Source organism: Aspergillus lentulus, assembly GCF_001445615.1.
Source record: "Aspergillus lentulus DNA, contig: Alt17, strain: IFM 54703, whole genome shotgun sequence".
NCBI lineage: Eukaryota > Fungi > Ascomycota > Eurotiomycetes > Eurotiales > Aspergillaceae > Aspergillus > Aspergillus lentulus.
In genome coordinates, this window is record NW_028322112.1 from 1250955 (window position 1) to 1270020 (window position 19066).

General features: G+C 50.3%; 10 protein-coding genes and 1 non-coding gene across 11 annotated transcripts; 7 read left to right on the forward strand and 4 right to left on the reverse strand.

Moving 5' to 3' along the window:
• Positions 1 to 978: 978 nt before the first annotated feature.
• ALT_9413 (uncharacterized protein) lies at positions 979 to 1609 on the forward strand (the record flags this gene model as incomplete). Its single annotated transcript, XM_089600608.1, has 2 exons — positions 979 to 1091; positions 1183 to 1609. 2 exons carry the CDS (start codon positions 979 to 981, stop codon positions 1607 to 1609), a joined length of 540 nt encoding a protein of 179 aa, XP_089455105.1.
• Positions 1610 to 2285: 676 nt separating this feature from the next.
• ALT_9414 (sterol desaturase family protein) lies at positions 2286 to 3284 on the forward strand (the record flags this gene model as incomplete). Its single annotated transcript, XM_033559394.2, has 3 exons — positions 2286 to 2439; positions 2489 to 3163; positions 3211 to 3284. 3 exons carry the CDS (start codon positions 2286 to 2288, stop codon positions 3282 to 3284), a joined length of 903 nt encoding a protein of 300 aa, XP_033415285.2.
• A 504-nt stretch (positions 3285 to 3788) lies between these two features.
• Positions 3789 to 4108, reverse strand: ALT_9415 (uncharacterized protein; the record flags this gene model as incomplete). The annotated part of the gene is made up of 3 exons (XM_033559395.2): positions 3789 to 3885; positions 3935 to 4005; positions 4058 to 4108. 3 exons carry the CDS (start codon positions 4106 to 4108, stop codon positions 3789 to 3791), a joined length of 219 nt encoding a protein of 72 aa, XP_033415286.2.
• An 858-nt stretch (positions 4109 to 4966) lies between these two features.
• On the forward strand, positions 4967 to 5617 carry ALT_9416 (uncharacterized protein; the record flags this gene model as incomplete). Its single annotated transcript, XM_089600609.1, has 3 exons — positions 4967 to 5023; positions 5074 to 5175; positions 5255 to 5617. The coding sequence occupies 3 exons, from the start codon at positions 4967 to 4969 to the stop codon at positions 5615 to 5617; spliced, it is 522 nt and encodes a 173-aa protein (XP_089455106.1).
• A 1549-nt stretch (positions 5618 to 7166) lies between these two features.
• ALT_9417 (NAD(P)-dependent alcohol dehydrogenase) lies at positions 7167 to 8344 on the forward strand (the record flags this gene model as incomplete). The annotated part of the gene is made up of 3 exons (XM_033559397.2): positions 7167 to 7343; positions 7394 to 8002; positions 8048 to 8344. The coding sequence occupies 3 exons, from the start codon at positions 7167 to 7169 to the stop codon at positions 8342 to 8344; spliced, it is 1083 nt and encodes a 360-aa protein (XP_033415288.2).
• Positions 8345 to 8395: 51 nt separating this feature from the next.
• On the reverse strand, positions 8396 to 9212 carry ALT_9418 (uncharacterized protein; the record flags this gene model as incomplete). The annotated part of the gene is made up of 2 exons (XM_033559398.2): positions 8396 to 8967; positions 9014 to 9212. 2 exons carry the CDS (start codon positions 9210 to 9212, stop codon positions 8396 to 8398), a joined length of 771 nt encoding a protein of 256 aa, XP_033415289.2.
• A 179-nt stretch (positions 9213 to 9391) lies between these two features.
• On the forward strand, positions 9392 to 9471 carry ALT_t200. Its single transcript is given in 2 exon segments — positions 9392 to 9427; positions 9436 to 9471. It is a non-coding gene; the product is annotated as a tRNA-Arg (tRNA).
• Positions 9472 to 10077: 606 nt separating this feature from the next.
• Positions 10078 to 11207, reverse strand: ALT_9419 (prenyltransferase spyF; the record flags this gene model as incomplete). The annotated part of the gene is made up of 3 exons (XM_033559399.2): positions 10078 to 10675; positions 10728 to 11022; positions 11075 to 11207. 3 exons carry the CDS (start codon positions 11205 to 11207, stop codon positions 10078 to 10080), a joined length of 1026 nt encoding a protein of 341 aa, XP_033415290.2.
• A 1262-nt stretch (positions 11208 to 12469) lies between these two features.
• On the reverse strand, positions 12470 to 13704 carry ALT_9420 (geranylgeranyl pyrophosphate synthase spyE; the record flags this gene model as incomplete). Its single annotated transcript, XM_033559400.1, has 4 exons — positions 12470 to 12854; positions 12904 to 13230; positions 13283 to 13437; positions 13498 to 13704. 4 exons carry the CDS (start codon positions 13702 to 13704, stop codon positions 12470 to 12472), a joined length of 1074 nt encoding a protein of 357 aa, XP_033415291.1.
• A 1553-nt stretch (positions 13705 to 15257) lies between these two features.
• On the forward strand, positions 15258 to 16856 carry ALT_9421 (FAD-dependent monooxygenase spyC; the record flags this gene model as incomplete). The annotated part of the gene is made up of 4 exons (XM_033559401.2): positions 15258 to 15553; positions 15604 to 15878; positions 15941 to 16311; positions 16371 to 16856. The coding sequence occupies 4 exons, from the start codon at positions 15258 to 15260 to the stop codon at positions 16854 to 16856; spliced, it is 1428 nt and encodes a 475-aa protein (XP_033415292.2).
• A 761-nt stretch (positions 16857 to 17617) lies between these two features.
• Positions 17618 to 19010, forward strand: ALT_9422 (acetyltransferase spyB; the record flags this gene model as incomplete). The annotated part of the gene is made up of 2 exons (XM_033559402.2): positions 17618 to 18426; positions 18482 to 19010. The coding sequence occupies 2 exons, from the start codon at positions 17618 to 17620 to the stop codon at positions 19008 to 19010; spliced, it is 1338 nt and encodes a 445-aa protein (XP_033415293.2).
• Positions 19011 to 19066: the final 56 nt, after the last annotated feature.

Below are 19066 nucleotides of genomic sequence, written 5' to 3' on the forward strand. Positions count from 1 at the left end.
CGGTCGTGTTTATTAAGAGGGAAAAAGTCGATGCCTGGGAGACTGGCCGTTATCCCCTGCCCGTACAGATCAGGTAAGGTACCTTGACGCCGGAGAGCAGCTACCAACGCTCATTGGTTAAAGCTGTTTCCAGCTGGAGCGTGGGTTACTCTGATTGGCTGATTCTTATCAGTCGGGGTAAATAAATCAACTCCGAATCGGAGTTCGGAGTTCGACCTGTAAAACAACGCATCAAAACTCAGGGATCGTTGCCAGGAAGAAGAGTCAGCAATGATGTCTTGACTGCATCATGATGCTAATGCATTTTGTGTGGTTATTTCTGATGAAGTAAGTAGTGGCTGGAATGCCATTGTCAGCACAGAACAGAGAACAATCTGATTCTGACATGAGTATTCTGCTGCACAAAAGTACCCTTGAGTACAATGCACAAAATGACGTGCTTAAACCGCGACATATGAGACATAAGAAGGCAAAACCACACATAAAATAACCTGTTCGAACCCTTTGCGCTTGACTAAATCGTCCCCAAGGTTCTCACAAGCATCCTTGGCATCGAACTGTGCAGCTGACTTGGCCTTTGACATTGCAGCTACAGGATTTAATCCAGCATGGTGTTACTCCAGGAACTGCACATAATTTCGGAGTCTTCAAGACATTACTGGACACCCAGTCATCACTCGACCTCCCACATGGCATGTGGCTTGGAAAGCCCCTGTGCAGGCGCTGGACATGATACTGCAAAGGTAACCAAGTGAGAACCTTGAAGACGCCAAGGTCTCCCACCCCCCTTGGCGATGCCATATTACCTCAGACCAAGAGTACATTAATCAAAGACGGATCTTGGAAGAGCACCAGGAGAGGGACCGAGCATGGCGCCAGCAGCCACATATAAACCCTGCGGACCCTTCTTTTCCTGCCAGGAACAGTTCTTCCATCCCCCCCATCCCTCCAGGGCCCTTTATCCCCCCGTTAAGCACAATGAGGCACTTCATCTTTGCTCTTATCACTTTGGCCACCACCTCAGCCTTGGCTCAAGATCCCGGCCCATCGCCTACAGCCTCTGTAGGCTGCGAGCCACATGGCGACCACTGGTATTACATGACCGAAAACGATCAAACCAGTAAAGCTCACAGGAGATAGGCACTGTGATGGTCCAGCTACAGGAACTGCTACTACTACCAGTGAGCTGACCCTCGCTCCAAGTCCCACTGAGTCTGTGGGATGCGAACCCCATGGGGACCACTGGCACTGCGACGGGCCCGCCTCCGCCACGGCCATGCCAACGCCGCCCTCTGATGACCACGACCACGACCACGACCACGGCCACGACCATGATGTCGACAGCAACGCGACACCGGCTGTCCCTAGTCCCACGGAGTCGGTTGGATGCGAACCGCACGGCGACCATTGGCACTGCGATGGGCCCCGGGAGACTGGTAGTGCTTCTGCGAGTGCAAGCGACGCGTCCGCTTCAACTTTGGTCTCGACTACTGCATCTGCCTCGGCGTCTGCGACTGGGGCGCAGCAGACGGGTGGAGCTGGCTCTTTGAGCGTGGAATTGACTGTGGCGGTTGGTTTGGCTGTTGCCGCTGCGGCGTTTCATGTTTGAAGGGTTAACATCGTGAGATGATATGATGTGCTATGCATTTATCGGCGTCATGATGATGGGCCGTCGCGACTTATGTGCATGTTCAAGACGGTGAGAAAGAGTCAAGCTCAAGACGGACCTGCTCATTATCCATGTGTTTTATGTGAAGACCTGGCTGTATAATAGAAAACAAGTCTCGCAGTGTGTGGTCGAATAAACAATTATTGCTTGAGAAGAGTAGCAAATGAGAGGACGGAGTGAAGATACATTGACTTGGCTGATCAATGTAACGCTATTTTGGAATCGAATCTAACCACAATAATGCTATCTATATTTCAAACACCGTCTCGGGATCCGCTCTAACGCCGTTTGAATCATGCGGGTGGCGTCCACCCTTCCGCCAGACGCGGACCGACGTCGTACGAGCCCATAATAGGCACCAAGATATTAGCGGAGTATTTCGATCTAAAACAATCCATCATTAATTAAGGTACAGAGAGATCATGATTGCCTGTCCCTGCATGGCTATTATCCTAGGATCCACCTTCCTCCCGAGTGGCCTGTTCCTGGTCCAGCCATTCGGATCATGCCATCCCGGGTAACTTGATCTATCCGCGCGGTCTATATAGAGCATCAACAATATCAATTGGCTTGCGACAAACTCTCCCTCTACTGAGCCTGGACTAAGGTATTCACCATGGACTCGCTCAATTCTACATATCCACAGCCAGCCATGGCAGCCTATTCTGATTTTCTCGATCTCGCCGCTCAGCAACAGCCTCATCTCTCCGGTCTCGAGCGACTCTGGTGGGCGCATTATGCCTACTGGGACAATAACATTCTCGCAACCGGTGAGTTAGCAAAGACGATCCACCATCTCGCTCGATCCTAACGATACAGGAATCATCACCTTCCTCGCCCACGAAATCATCTACTTCAGCCGCTGTCTCCCCTGGATCATCGCCGACGCCCTCCCCAGCATCTTCCTTAAATACAAGATCCAAGACCAGAAACCTCCTCCATCTGCTGCAGAGCAATGGGCCTGCACAAAGTACATCCTCCTCATCCACTTCGTCGTCGAGCTCCCCCTCATCGTCCTCTTCCACCCAATGATGGAACTCTGCGGCCTGAGCTTCACGACCCCCTTCCCAGACCTCCGCTCCCTCGCCGCCCAAATAATCACCTTTTTTCTTCTTGAAGACACATACCACTACTGGCTGCATCGCGCAATGCACTGGGGCCCGCTCTACCGCTCCATCCACCGCATCCACCACCAATACGCCGCGCCCTTTGGGCTAACAGCCGAGTACGCCAGTCCCTGGGAGACCCTCTTGCTGGGACTCGGCACCATCGGACCCCCATTGCTCCTTGGACTAATGAACTGCAACGTGCATTTGGTGACGGTGTTGGCGTGGGTGACGCTGCGGCAGTTCCAGGCCATCGACGCGCACTCGGGGTACGATTTCCCATGGAGTCTGAGACGGATTATGCCGTTCTGGGGTGGTGCGGATTGGCATGATGACCACCATCGGTATTTCTGGGGGAATTATTCCAGTTCGTTTAGGCATTGGGATGGTGAGTGTTTTCTGTTGTTGTTTAGGGTGTCTGCTGACGGCGTCTAGTGTTGATGGGTACAGTTGCTGGTCCGGAAGCGAGGGAGAAGAGACGCGCGGAGCGAGAGAAGCGGCAGGCTTGATTTTCAGGATTGGCGCGGAACGTATTATTATCCTCGATTGTATCGATAGTCTTACTGTAATGTAATAGTTTGGTTGACATCGGAAGTGCTCTGCTTCCAATATGCAAATAAGGCCATCACTAATGACTTCCTATAGTGCCGTGGTGAAGATTAAGTCATCTTCTGCCGGTAGTAAGCCATTCCGACCTAAGCGATTGAACGGAACAAGGGTAATACTAGTCCTGGTTCAAGAGAAGCAGGGAAGAAGCATTGTCGTGAATTGTAAGCAACATCATCGGGATAGAGAACTTGAAATCCGCCATGGCAAGCCCTAAGACACCCTTTCTTTATCCAGAGCGGTAATAATATTCCTAAAAGCCAGAATTACTCCCTCAGCTCTTGGCCTTTCCGCAAGGTAAGCAATTGCTAATCGTGCGCTAATCGCGCATCCGCACGGTCAATATCAGGAGCTATGACTTTTCATAACAACAAGCCAGTCATTGAACCCTATTCCTCAGCAATCCCTCATTTCTTTCCGCCAGGAGGAGTGTAGCTCGCGCCTCCCTTTCCGTCATTGTAGTAGGAGCTGCCGTTGGGATTGGAGTAGTAGTACGATCCATCTCTGGACACGTGGCATTAGCACGGCTCACAGAGACAGAAGAATCACCAACCTGTTGGAATGGTGGTACGAGTTGGAGTTGGCGGCACTGGAGCCATAGTCGCGAGCGCAGTAGTGGTTGCCCTGTAGATAGTCAGAGTTGTATGATGAATGGAGAGAGATAGGGAAGGCTCACCTGGCTGTTGGTGCCGGAGCTCTTGTAGGTGTAGTCCTGGTTCTGAGGCATGTTGATTTGTTGGCTTTCAGCGCTACAGATTGAGTCGGTTGGTGAGAGGTTAGAGTGATGATGGAGGAAGAAGGAGGAAGGAGTTGAGGTGGGGGAATAGCGGAATGGGGGAGTCGCGTCGATAAATAGGCGGGAGGAGCGGAGCAGACAAAGCTTCGTCTGTGGAAAGGACCCAGTGAATGACGGGATCATCCGTCAGGTACCACACATTCCTCTCTGGCGGGGGACGATGGAGCTGTCAACGTTGCTTGTGACAAGTGTCCGTTCGAGAGATACCTTCGTCGATCACCCACAAGGAGGATTGTTGTCCGCCAAATAAATTGGACTGCAATATATGTCAGTATGGACTGTAGACTACGGCTGGGAGACAATGCTCTAGTTTGAGAAGCTGCAGATTCATGTGCCTGTTTGGCTGAACCAGGTCTGGAACGTGAAAGGGCAGGAAGCGGTCTTCTGTGACCTAGATACGGTCGTCCTTTGGGAAGAAGCTGTCTCTCTTAGCAAACCCTGGTTTGACTTCCAACGTACCGTGGATTCTACGAGCGAAGACAGCCGACCCCAATTTGGGAATGTCACAACATTCAGCATGACGCCGTCGCCATTCATCATCTACTTGTCGTGCTACACCATCTCAATGACGATGCGTGACGCTAATCGAGTCCGCTGAGACATCAGCATCTGCAACCGTTTCCTTCGCTTCCTTCGTTTCAGTTGTTTCAATGTCTGTTCTCGAACACCCTTCAACTAAGTATTTATACAGCTCTCATCGGTATCCCCCACATACTCTCCGCCCAGTCTCGCAATTATAATTTCTCAGCAGAGTCGTTCGCCGTCTTACAACACCAATCAAAATTCACGATGCCATCATATATCTACCAACCCGAGCTGCCCCACGGACTACCAACCACTAGCCATGTTCGTGGTTTCCATACTCTGCCGGACGCTCCCGCTAATGAGTCGGAGAGGATGGTGGGGAGCTCAGCCATGGACTCCCCGCGATGGACACTGACACTGTCGTGGAAGAGGGGATTATCGATCCCATGCTTATTGACGATGATCCTGGCCAAGTCCGGTATCCGCTCCTCGACCTGAGCGGTCTCGAGGAGGATACACTTCATACTTTCCGCATATGACATCACGTTCAAGGAGCTGCGCTACGAACTTGTCGAACCTCACGTCAACGGACAAGCCTGCTTTATCTTGGTCGCTAATGTCATCGTCGGAGAACCTAATGTGCACTGTGCCTGGGGTGTTGCCAGTGACTCGATTCGCCGCTGCCTAGACTTGTGGGGGTTGGAGGAGTTCGACGTTGAGATTGAGGACTGGGGTGCGGAAGAGCATCTTGCTGGCGACGTGCAGGAGGGAGTCTCAGAGCCGTGGAATCAGCCTCTGGATGACTTGCTCTTGGATTGGTGCGAGATTGGAGGAAACTCTGCTACTTCGCGTGTTGCGGCGGCTGACACCGCAGACTATGATATCTTTGCGCTGCATTCAACGACGAGCAGATAGGGGAGGGAGTTGTCACATAATTGATCGGGCTGGCCTAATTTTATTGTGAGTTGCACTTGGCTGACTGTTGTCCCATGTTGCTTGGAGTTCGACTATTATTGACATTAAGGCGTTATTTGCTTTGGCTTATGTGATTGGATATTGAATAGAACGTTGCTATAAGCTAAGAACAACAATGGATATGTCTCTCCATATAGAGCACCCCTTCACCAGGCCTCTATTCTAAGAACAGACATTAATCATGTAGCCCTTTCACTGCTCCGGAATTCGTAGCCCATCCTTTGTATCACGGACTTTTCAGCCTCAAAGACGTCTGAGGTGTTATTCACAGTCCTCAGAAGAGCCAAAGTCCGCTTCTAGGTGATACCTCCCCGAAATGTCGAGGCACGGCCACATAAACATTCGAGAATGCTGCACGTTGGAGGGAATGTCCTTATTTTGCACGCAATTTAAATCGTGATTGCATATCTCCAAGCTGAGGTCTCGATTTCTTATCTATCCAATGAGCGACAAGAGTTCCGGGAGAAACATAAGGCCTTGTGAAACCACTGGGTCCATTATAGTCAATCCTTGGGTTGCGAACGCGGAAAAGCGTGGGTGAACTGCGAAAAGCTGGAGAGAAGGCTCCTAGAAACCAAGCGGGTCATCGATATCCCTACTTCTAAGCATCAATATCTGGAAAGGGGATTGAACTCGGAGATATCCATTAATTAATTCCTGGTAGTATTGCGGTGGAAGCAAGATCTGTAATACGTAGTCACTTTCCGGATGTGACGGATATCTGAAATACCAATGGCCTAGATCAGTGATCAAACAGCATGGCTGCTCTGATTTAGGGCGAACAGACCTGCATCATTACCAACCAACCAACCGGAAACCTATTCCACGGCTTTAGGAATAATAATAGACCACACCTGCCGGCCATGGAGTCGGCTCAACTTGGACAGAAAGTTTCCGACTTTCGAGCAAGTTCGCATAATCCGTCCCGAGTGTGGAGCTAAAATTGTGAAGAATGACGACGGCATAAGCGACCTGCATATCTAGCGCCGTGCCTAAAATTTATGCCGCCAATAAGAATTGGGGATGTGAACCGGAAATACGGTAGAGTAGCCACGAGGGCCAAGCGACCCACCCCATGGAATCATGCCGAACTTCCATGATTTCAACCCCCCTGGTCTGAAGAATCGGGTTATCCCCGAGTAAGCAGCTTAACACGAAGTAAGCTTACGCCATAAGGAAGCTATCAATGCGAGGGCTTGCAAAACGTCATATGTGCCACGATCCAAAGGCATTCCATTATCTTTGAGAGACCAAAAAGATAGAGACCGACCCGATCACTGTGGCGGCTTGCCGGACATAATGGAGATTAAAGTGGGCGCTTACCACAGTCAAGGCGAGTGGGTACAGAAATTCCTTGCCCGATTTCTAAGCACCGACGATCTTCCATCTTCCCTCGGCGCTGTTGGTCTATATAAGATGCCGTGAGGACCACTGGAGAATCAGATGTACCATTTACAAACCTTAAACTAAAGTGTCAAAAAACGTTACAATGGCTGCTACCGATTACAAGTTCGAGGGCTGGCTTGGCCTTGACAAGAATGCCGTCGAGGGCAACATGGTGTGGAAGGAGTTCACGCCCAAGGCGTGGGAGGAGACCGATGTCGACATCAAGATCACCCACTCTGGTATCTGCGGCTCTGACCTGCACACCCTGAGAAGCGGATGGGTATGTTTTTCTCGGCATGCATTGTAAACGGTGAGACTAACCTATTCCAGGGCCCCACCATGTACCCCTGCTGTGTCGGTCATGAGATCGTCGGTATCGCCGTCCGCGTCGGTTCCAAGGCCGAGGGAGGCATCAAGGTCGGTGACCGTGTTGGTGTCGGAGCCCAGAACGACTCTTGCCTGGGCCGCAAGGGCGACTGCGAGGAGTGTGCTTCCGGTATGGAGCAGTACTGTAGTCATGGCATGGTTGGCACATACAACGGCGTCCACTATAACGGCGACAAGTCGTACGGTGGATACGCTCTGTACCACCGTGCTCCCTCTCACTTCGTCTTCAAGATCCCCGATGCCATCCCCTCTGCGGAGGCCGCCCCCATGATGTGCGGTGGTATCACCCTCTACTCTCCTCTGAAGCACTACGGCTGCGGTCCCGGCAAGAAGGTCGGAGTTGTAGGAATCGGTGGATTGGGACACTTTGGTATCCTGTTCGCCAAGGCCTTGGGCGCTGACAAGGTTGTCGCCATCTCCCGCAAGGCCAACAAGAGGGAGGACGCTCTCAAGCTGGGTGCTGATGAGTACATTGCGACTGAAGAGCCTGACTGGGCTAAGACCCACAACCGTTCACTTGATCTGATCGTTTCCACTGTTTCTTCCTCCAAGGTATGTGCACCGCTCTCTAAGTAAGGCTATGTCTGACATCACCAGATGCCCATTGTGCAGTACTGCTCTCTTCTCCGCACCGACGGTGCCTTCGTCCAGATGGGTGCTCCCGAGGACGGTGCTCTGGAGATCCCTGCGTTCGCTCTGATCGGCCGCAGAGTCAAGATGGGCGGTTCCCTGATCGGCAGCCCTAGTGAGATCCGGGAGATGCTCCAGCTTGCCGCTGAGAAGGGTGTTCACCCCTGGATCCAGGAGAGACCCATGAAGGACGCCAACCAGGCCGTTGTCGACATGGATGCTGGCAAGGCCCGCTACCGCTATGTCCTTGTTAACGACCAGTAAAAATAACGACTCTAATGTATATAGCTGCATGATGTATAGACTATCTAATATTCATTCTTGTTCAATTCTCTCAAACGCTCGTACAATGTATGGTTGACCGTTCACAATAACCTCGCAGCCGACGCTCCAGTCTCCTTCTCCGGCGTCAATCGTCGTCATCGACGGTAATTTGTCGGCATCCGGGCCAAGGACGTACTTCGTCTTCCACCCAGTAGTAGAATCCCACTCCTCCCGTCTAGCGCTAACCTCCCGTCCATCCTTGACCACAGCCTCCGACTCCGCACCAGAGTGCATCTGCTCCTGACGCAACGCAACAAAAGTCCCCCAGATCCTCGCAATGAACACCCTCGTCACCATGCACCCATCCTTCCCACTCAACCCGCGCTCGTCCCCCCTCGCCTCCAGCACCCACGAGACTCCCCTCCCTGGACCCTCGGGACCTTCCCGGAAGGGCAACTCCCGCCACACCTCCTCATACTCCCTAACCGGCTTACCAGGAAGATCCCAACGCGGCATCGACCCGATCTCAAGGTCATCCCCGTTCGGCAGCTGGGTAAAAGTCCCACAGTCCACTGCCTCAAACGCATTATGCGAGTCGATGGCGTGAGTGAAAAGCACGCGCACTGTACCTGAGTTAGCTTTAGCAACTTATTGTGCGAGGGTACGTACGTGGCTCTTGGCTTTCTACGATGCGCTGGCCGGCGATCGCCCAGTCGATTTTGCCGGTGGATTTGTCGACGCGGAGGTCGACGTACCAGCCCAGTATTGACAGGACGATGGTGTCGGTGTTTTCGAACGCTGGGTCCGGGACCCAGCGGAGGGAGATCCGAGTTGAGAGGCTGCTGCTGCTGGTTTGGCCGGTGGTCATTGTCGAGGGGAAGGTCTGGGAGCTTCTTGTTGTAACTGACAATGGAGTGGTTCAGTTGCTTATTTTAGAATTAGCTGTTTGTTGTGAGCACTCCCACTGATATGCCTACCCCGCAGACCGATCTTCATTGTAAGGTGCCTTGGGATATAAGGCTAAAAAGGGAAGATTTGGGCTACAAAGGTCTATTGGCTCAATGGTAGAGCACCTGTCTCCTATGCTGGACAACAGGAGGTTGTGGGTTCGAGTCCCATGTAGATCGACCTTTCTTTTTTTTTCAACATCGTTTCTACATTTCTCTGTTTGTACGGTTCTTCGTTCTTAATTATTATTCAATAGATATGGGTCTTGATTTTTGTTTTTCCTTGTCCAGTGTCGGCTTATACAGTCCTGCCGTGGCATCAGAATATATTACTCTAGCCATCGATATTCCAGTAGTGGAGAATTTATACTATAATCTAATAGAGCATTCGACAGGAGAAATTAAGATTCTTCTAGGATCAAAGATAGAGACAAGAATATTATCTTTTCTTTTTTTTGTTGCAAAAGTCTGTTTGAACTCGCGGAAAAAACAGTCGAAACCACTGTCGCTTAGCATCTGGCATTATACTGCCCTATACTTGGGAATATCTCATAGATTACGAAGATGATGAAGTGGAGACCAGAGTATTAATCAACGCAAACAATGAATAGTTATTTTTTTTAAGCTATCCAATCATCCAACCATGCCACACAAGAAAAAAGCCGATCACAAGGAGCAGAATCCATGCCAACCAGCATGCAGCCTGGTTGCCAGCACGCGGTACTGCTTCACCGAGGCAAATCGTTGACTCTTGCCTCGACCTCAGAGCCATCTTCACAGTATGAATCACTGACGGAAGACCCGGTTAGACAAAAACTGTTCCGCCTTCCCGGACGAGAGCCCCAACTCGGCAGCACAGGCAACGATAGTCCATACCCCAAGCGCAAAGTTCTCCTTGTGAAGCGGACCACCGCTCTCCGGCTTCTTCGCATCGAATCTCAGCAGCTGATGCACAAACGACAAAGCCCAGACACACATCCACGAGGCCCACAGCCAGCCGGATTTCTGGGCCCGCAGCTGCAGGTAGAGAGAGCCGAGCACGAGACCCGCCAGGATGACCAGGAACATATGGATGCGGGATCCCGCGGCGACGTACACAGAGTTCACATTCATCTTGGAGTCGTCGACGATGTCTTGGTAGCTGTATGCTGTGTTGAGGTAGAGGGTCCAGGCGAAGGCGGTGATTGAAAGCGGCAGGGACTCGGAAATGCTTTGCGTGAATGGGATCTGGCGGCCCTTTATTGCCATCCATCCGATGACACTGGGCCAGGCCAGAGTAAAACCGAGGAAGTACTGGGGATAGATGTATAGTCGTCGGCAGAGTTGGCGCTTTCCGAAGGGATAGAGGATCGTGCTGATAGTGACAGGGATCATAGCAGCCGCGCTGGTTTTGGTCAGCTATCAATGTTCTTGAGACTTGTAAGAGGTTCTCATACACGTCGTGACCTTCCAGCATAATATCCATTAGCCACCACGAGACAGCGAACTGGACCAACATCCAGATGAAGCCCTCGGTTGCAGTAACTCTCCCCGCTGCCAGGGGCCGATTCTTGGTGCGCGCTACGCTTTTGTCGATGTCGCGGTCGACCCAGTCATTCCAGACCATGCCTGCACCGCAGAAGATGTAGCCGCAGGCCAAGCATAGAAGGGTTTGTTTTACGATGTGCTTGGCCGAGATCGAGGTCGGATGAGCGGTAATTTCATTAGCACCGGCAAGCAACGATGCCCAAACTGAGATGTCCGAGGTCAATGGATGAATATCGTCTACGAGGAAGGGACACACCTCCTGAGAATACAGCAAGCCATGGGTTGTACTTGTGAAATCTGGATAGGATGAGCAGGTCCTTCACTAGCTGCAGGACAGATCGCTGGTGGGGAGATGCGCCAGTTTCCACGACTTTGTACATTTTGCACATGTCTCTATCCAACAGCGAGTGGAGAAGGGCAAAACAGAAGGTCAACAAGCGGCTGGTATATCAATGGGGAATGATGTTCAAGGGGGGTAATATACATCGTAAATCCTAGCTCAATATACCCAGCCTTACCTTTCTAATCGAGTAGCTGACAAACAGGGAAAAACTCCGACAGCCCGGCCAGTGAAAAGCGCCGACACCCAGTTGAAAAGCACCGACAGCTACATACTAGGACTGACTGATTGAGATGCACTGTATCAAGGGTCAGCCCACGTCACTGCTTCGCTTGCTGCTTGACGCGGCAGTCCAACTCATCCTATCGCTCAAGGAGCAGCTGACAAGCCCTAGGAACTACCCCATTGAACATGTCAGCAATCCTGCAACTCCATTATCTTAACCGGGGTGTTACTCAGACTTCTTTAGCTGCCGAATAAGCCGTGGGTCGTGAAGAAGTACCTTGATAGGGTCGTGGTTCGACTGCGAGAGCTTATCACACCGAGCAGCTAATATACCTCATTCACAATGTAGACATGACATGAACACAGTCTCAAAAGCATCTGCTAAAAGTAACCTGATTGGTGCGGCGTTCACGGACTTGCCTTGCATGAATTTGGTCCGGAGCCAGGGTACCCCTTCATGGCTGACAATCAGCTTATGCACAAGGGCAAGTCGACAACTATTGGCTCGCGTGACCTACGATACCTTAGTGATTAGGGGCATAATAGTCTGCACTATTGCACCATGGCCTTACTCTTGCGGCTGATTGTGCATTTGGAGTAGTGTAGTGACAGTATTTGCTGACCGAATTCCGATGATTAGATTGACTCAGCACTGCACCCCCGGCGGCAGATACTCGATATCATTCATTTTTTCCATAGATTAGATAGATTCGATTAGTTCCCATATCTCCATATTTGTCATATCAAGTGTATGGAAGGCATAGTCACCCTTAGTAAACAGGTAGTTAATGGCTTGAATGAGGTATGCCTCGCTTGGATAATCATAAACTGAGAACCCATTGGATGTAGAAAATATCCAAAATTTTACGAGTATGCTTCTGCATTCTAAATCTGTTCTAAAGAGGAACTCTCACTAAGACCGTGGATAAACTCCTGTCACCCTGTGTAGACATCTACCGCTGATATCGACACTGTAGACAAGGCCTGAACGTAAGGGACAACAGAAAATAGAATCAAATTGCAGATTCGGTATAAACTAGCAACCATCTTGCTCACTATATGCGCGCAGGTGCTAACCAGTAGCAGCTACCCCTTCAGTTCCAGAAAGTCCAGGATACCCTTCAATTCTTCTGTGTGGCCTAGATCACCAAAGTCCTTCAGGATTTCTCTCGCCTCTGCCGTAAGACTCGCCAGTCTCTTACGGCAATAATCAAAGCTTCCCGTAGACTCGACGATGCGAACAGCGTACCGCTTGACATCTTCGTCCTCAGTCTTTTGCTTCAGGATACTCATCAACTGGAAATTGTTCAGATCACTGCGAATGCTGTGGATAATGGGGTAGGAGAATTTTCCCTCGGTGATGTCTTCACCGAACCCTTTGTTCTTGGCATACAACTCGCTCTGCAGGTTCTGGTAGTCGTCTCGAATTTGGAAGATGATTCCGAGAAGGTCGACGAGCGGCACGCAATCCCTGTATCTCTATTAATCACCATACACGCCCTGTGAAGCGAGGAGCTTACTTCGTATTCTCGCTTTCCATATGCATCAGCTTGATCGCAAGCCGGAACAGCCCGCCGGTCTTGTTGGCAACCATTTCAAGGTACCCCTCCTCCGTGGGGCAGGTCAAGGAATCTCGCCAATAGAGATCCAAGCCCTGGCCGCGGTGAAGCCTCAACATCTCTTCCGTGAAGATGACCATAGCCTCCGGCTTGCCCAACTTTTTGAGCTCCTGCTGCGCCCAGAAGTAGGCGAAATTAGCCGAATTGATGGTCTGTGCGATACCGAAAATACTATGCGCGACGGGGAATCCTCGCCTGAGTTTCGACGAGTCTTGGATATCGTCAATTCTGTGATTGTAAGCTTCGTATTCGGCTGGCAAACCTGTAGGGAACTGCATACAGCAACGAGGTCGAATGCAGTAGGCCGACCACCCGCTTGATGACGTCGAGTTTGTCCTCTGGAATTTGGAGCCATTGGTTGAAGGCAGAAATCAGCTTGCCTCTGATGTCTTTTCCTGGGAAACTGCAAAGGTAGTCAAGAGGAGCCCAGATTATCTGGTGGGAGAAGCTTGTTAGTATACAGAGCATTATGAAAGGGCAAGATATACCCTGTACCTTTTCTTCAGTGAGCCTTCTCTGTTCCTGGAGGTCAGATGCACTAGAGCTTGTTAAGTCTGTTTCGGTCAGAGTACCAGTTACTGCCTGCGATCGGGCTTCTTGAGGCATGAACAAATTTAAATGAGTCCATTGCGACTTTGACGGGTCTTGGAAGGGCTGCTGATGATCGAGATCGTAGAGGGACGTTGCTGGGATTGGTACCATATTGCAGCGGATTGGGAGGTACATTCAGAAGACTACGAGATACTAGCAAAACTTCGTGGTAACTAGACACAGAGATGCGAATTGGCCTTTTGCAGGTGTACTTAGAAATATGTAATATATATCCCTGTACAACCGAGGCACAGTTAAGCTAATCAGAACAAAAAGCTAAGCCGCAATAATTCAAGCTTCATACTAGTTCGGAATCAACTTCACTTCAAGATATGCATAGAGTGTAACCTTCCGACGCCTGCCGACGATCAAAGAATGCTATGACCCTGCCAGTGGGCCTGATCTCGGAGGATACCGCTAACGATGCGGAAAGAAATGAAGAGGACCAGCCCGGAGGAGATTGTCACTCAGGAGCTGCATCCCTGCTCCGAGGGTGTCAGCTTGGCATATCACCTCTTCCCGCATTGCCAACGGAACCAATTGTCATGGCATTCACTAGCTGGGCTAGAGAGTTTGTATCCTGACCGGCCACCGACAAGAAACAGCTCATAATCCTCGATGCACACAGATTCCCTTTCCTTCCTGGAGCACGCATGTAGCAGAGCTCAACTGGGCCTGACCAGTTGGATGCGGTGTACTGTGTCCTAATAGGATTATCCACCGAATGGCAGCCTAGGCAATTCGGCGCATACTGCCTCTTGAATATTGTCCTATCCCTGCTGTGTTGACGCGACTGCTATCACCCCTACTAGCTAGAGATGTTTGTCTAGACACCTTTCTGGTTGAGGTGTTTAATATATAACACGTATCACCATGTCACCCTTAGTTGACAGGGAGCAGGCATCATTAGAAAGCGAAAATTGCTGGATCAAGATATTCCCCGAAGTTGTACCGTGATCAATCTCAGCCAGAATCAGATGGGCAACATCCCTGTTGCCCACCACCATGGACGCATATTGTTTGCTGATAACGAAGTAACTTTTCACTGACACTGACCACTACATGCAGATGACTGCAGATCGTCCATTATCCACCGAATAGCTACCACGCTTACACTTGTTGGGTCTTCGAAGACACTGAGTGACCCCCTAAGCCGATTGGATGGGATATCAATATACAAGTATACAGAAGATGGAATACATCGTTTCGCCTCGCGGACAATTCGGCGGATTGATGAGGGCCTCTATGAGCGAACATACTTCTTGTGCAAAATAAGGCGCGGAGTACAGAGTAGTATAGACTCTTGAGTTTCTTCCTATGTCTGCTCATCTTTACGTACATAATCCATAGCTTATCACGTCGTTATAAACCCCTGGGAGGTCTCAGGAAGGAAGTCTTTGCCTGCCTTCCGCTAGACCTTAACTAATACAACAACATAAGGTAGATTATCCAATTCTGACCCGGATCGAAGGATTTCTCCTCGGCACGCATAGGCCGGTATCTGCAAAATCATTGAAACAAGGGATTTTCTCATATGGTAAGGTCTCCTCTTCACGAATAGTCCCCATTCTATAGCTATGAGGCTGCCTTTTCTGTATATATATTTTTATTTTGGTTGTTTATCTGGATAGAAAAGTAAAGCTTACTCGAGTATATTGCCTACGATGGCGAACAAGTCCTCCTTCAAAGTTATCATAGTGGGTGGATCGATCGCCGGTCTTACCTTGGCCCACTGCCTCAGCAAAGCAGGCATCGACTACATCGTTCTCGAAAAGCGCAAGCAGATTGCGCCGCAGGAGGGCGCTTCTATCGGTATTTTCCCCCATGGGGGCCGGATTTTGGCGCAGCTGGGGCTGTTGTATTTGGTTGAGGAGCAGATTGAACCATTGCATACTGCGCATCAGTACTTCCCTGATGGCTTTGCACATACTACTAATGCCCCACGGATTATTCAAGAGCGGTATTATCTACATGTGATTGACCCGTATTTACTGCTAATATAGCTGGTAGGTTTGGTCTGCCTCTCTCCTTTCTAGAGCGGAGACGAATGCTTAGAGTGCTTTATGACACGCTTCCGGATTCGTCCCAAGTCCTGGTAGAGAAGGCTGTCGTTTCCCTGGAGCGGGAGGATTCAGGCCTGATGAGGGTCACGACCCATGATGGAAGTGTATATCATGGCAGTCTGGTAGTCGGTGCGGATGGTGTGCACAGTCGAGTACGCGACGAAATGTGGCGGCTGGCCAATTCACAAAGTCCAGGTGTATTCCCTGAGAATGAAATGAGCGGTGGGTATTATCATATTCAAGAAAAATGCGATCGAGCAAAGCTGATTACATTATAATTCTAGCGATGACGGTCGAGTACGCCTGCGTTTTCGGGATCTCGTCTTCCGTCCCCAAGCTGAAACCGGGCGAGCAAGTGGCCAGCTTCAACAACGGTAGATCGTACCTTACGTTTCCGGGAAAAAATGGTAGAATCTTTTGGTTCCTCCTGCTGAAGCTCGATCGGAAATACTCGTACTCAAATGCTCCGCGGTTCTCCTCCACAGACGCCGAGAAGGTAGCTGAGCGGTTTGCCAATGACCACATCTGGGACGGAGTGTACTTCCGAGACCTATGGAAGAGTAGGGAGGTGTTCTCGTTCGTGAATCTCGAGGAGAATGTGTTTCAAAAATGGCATTGGGAACGAATCGTTTGCATTGGTGACAGCATGCACAAGGTAAGTTTCTGGCTTCGGGAATACGACCTCGGAATTCTGTTCTGACATGCCTTGAACAGATGGCTCCAAATACTGGCCAAGGGGCCAACTCCGCCGTCGAAGACGCCGCTGCCCTTGTGAATCGCCTCCACCGGGCTCTGAGAGCAGCGCCTGATGGTTCAAGCTTATCATCGGGTGAAATAGATGATCTCCTGGAAGAATTCAATCGAAGCAGATATCGCCGTGTACGTGAAATCTACCAAGGATCCAGGATGGTTGTTAGATTGCAGGCAAGGCAGAACCTGTTTCTCAAATTCCTCGGACGCTACTACCTGCCCTTCCGCGGCGAGGTCGCGGCGGACGCGGCGTCCAAGATAATCGCTCCAGCTGAGCACCTGGACTTCTTACCGGTTGCTACCCGGTCAGGGGCGGGATGGCATCAATTCAAGCCAGGGCAGAGTGGAACTGCCTTGATACCGTGCTTGTATCCGGTTGTGGCCCTTTCGCTGTGTGTCCTTGCTTGGATCGGGAATGATTTTGTCCGGAATAGAGTTGTGTTTGCTTAAATCCTGGGGTGGATGAATGGTACTCTAGACTTGATATTCTACTATAGAGTCAATTCCCTATCTCGCATTACAAGTTTAGTCGTCGAATATAGACTCTGGAACGTTGTCAAATTCCCACTTCTGTAAAAGCAAGTGATACGTCTTTCGCGAAAGTTCAGTGCAGTTTCTCACATTACAATTCAGGCTATTCAGTGGCTAGTTGGCATGTGCATGGACCGTCTGGTTGAAAACCCATTTTACTGGCGATCCTGGAGACGCATGCAGGATACTCGGGCCAATTCCGATAATGCGGGCCGATTTGGAAGAGATATGACAGCTCGGCTTGCAAAGCAATCTCTTCGGGAGAACAACGCCAATCTCTGATCTGAGCTGCGCCATAGAGTCAATCGTCTCCGTCATTCCGAATCAGGCCATTGGCTCCCAAATGGCAGAGTCTAGACCTGCTTCCTTCTTCTTCTACTATCGAGGGTGATTTCAATTCGCACTAATTCAAGAAAGCCATAGCCGGACGGGGAGACTGCGTACGGAGTTGTAGACGTGGTCATGCACAGAGGAAATACTTTGCTTTTTCAGTGGGTTGTCCATCATCTGGGGTCATGGTAATCTGTTCGGGCTTGTGCTAATTATTGTGGTTGTCTGGCCTTGGCGAGGGCTTCCAGGCACATGATCTACTGGACTGTTCTCAAGCAGTGATTATATGAGACTCAGGTATACGTACCTTTGGCAACGAGTCAGTTATTTCATCTTTCTGTGAGTTATCCATGTGCAGCAATTTCTCTGACCTCGTCAAAGAAATGTCCGGAAAAGACCGTAGGGTCCTCGAGGCCCTTTTGTATGCCATTCCTTTCCTTCTTGCCCAGAATTTAGTACCTGCCATTGTGGTCCTGAGAACGCAGAAGAACTCAGTTGTCAGGTACTTGTGGATTTTCTGGTCCGTCTTTGTTTTCTATCGATGGCTTCAAATCCCCATATCGCACGGTGAGAGTGGCGCATACATCACCAAGGTGGGAGTCCAGCTTTTTACGGTGATCCTCCAGGGCTTCAATCTTATCTTGATCAAGCCGCTGGACAAGAACGAACTTCTTCAGACAAAGATTATCGATCCAAGAGATGATTTCCAGCGAAAGACGTACAAAGTTGCTCGTCTGTTTACGTATTTGCGGGGCGTGCGAACACCATGGCAGGTGAAAGGGATCCCATCGCACCCGGGATACCTCATACAACAACCGAAAGTTCCAATCTCTCGCAGTGCATTCTTGATAAGACAGGCTGCTATCGTGGCATGGCTGTACTTATACTTGAATTGCGCAAACTTTCTAGCCGATGGAAACTTATCACCACTGTCAAAGCCCATTTATGGCCTAGGATACCTCCGCGTTTCCAGGGAGGAATGGCGAACTCGAATTATGACCTCGCTGATGTTCTGGTTTGCGTTCTTGCGGGCAGCTGTGGATATTGACTATCGCACCGCGTCTATTTTGAGTGTTGGCATAGGCCTGGACGCTCCGGAGGACTGGCCACCGCTCTTTGGTCGTGCAAAACAAGCCTACACTCTCCGTAATTTCTGGGGGTGAGTGGTCACCATACAGCTGTGAATGGGATCTGCTAACTTGCCTATTTTTCAGTACATATTGGCACCAGATGTTCCGATGGCCGTTCACCGCGACAAGCAACTACCTGGCCCGGGAGCTTATGGCTCTTCCTAGGCCGTCGTTGCTCGAACGGTATACCAACATCTTCTTTGTCTTTCTCGCTTCAGGCGTGATGCATGTCATGGCCGACCTATTCATGGGCATTTCTATGAGCCAGTCGACTTCTCTTCTCTTTTTCTGCTCCATGACGTTAGGAATTATGATGGAAGATGCGGTTCAGGCAGCTTGGACTCGCCTCACTGACAGTCATCATCCCGGAAGAGCATCCACCGTCGACAGTGATGGATGTGCTGTGCCTTGCTGGCATAAGCTTGTGGGGCTCATCTGGGTGTGTGGCTGGCTTAGTCTCACGACTCCGGTCTGGCTGTACTCTTTGCAGATGTCGAAAGACAAGAGCTCGTTCCTTGTCAATATTCCAGAGCTTGTTGGTACACGCACAGCTATTGCGATAACTGTTGGCGGAGGTCTTTCGGTAAAATATGTTTTCCGCGGAGAGCTTTAGAGCAACTCCGCAATAAATTGTACTCGGGCAAACAGAATTAAAGCTTGCATAGATAT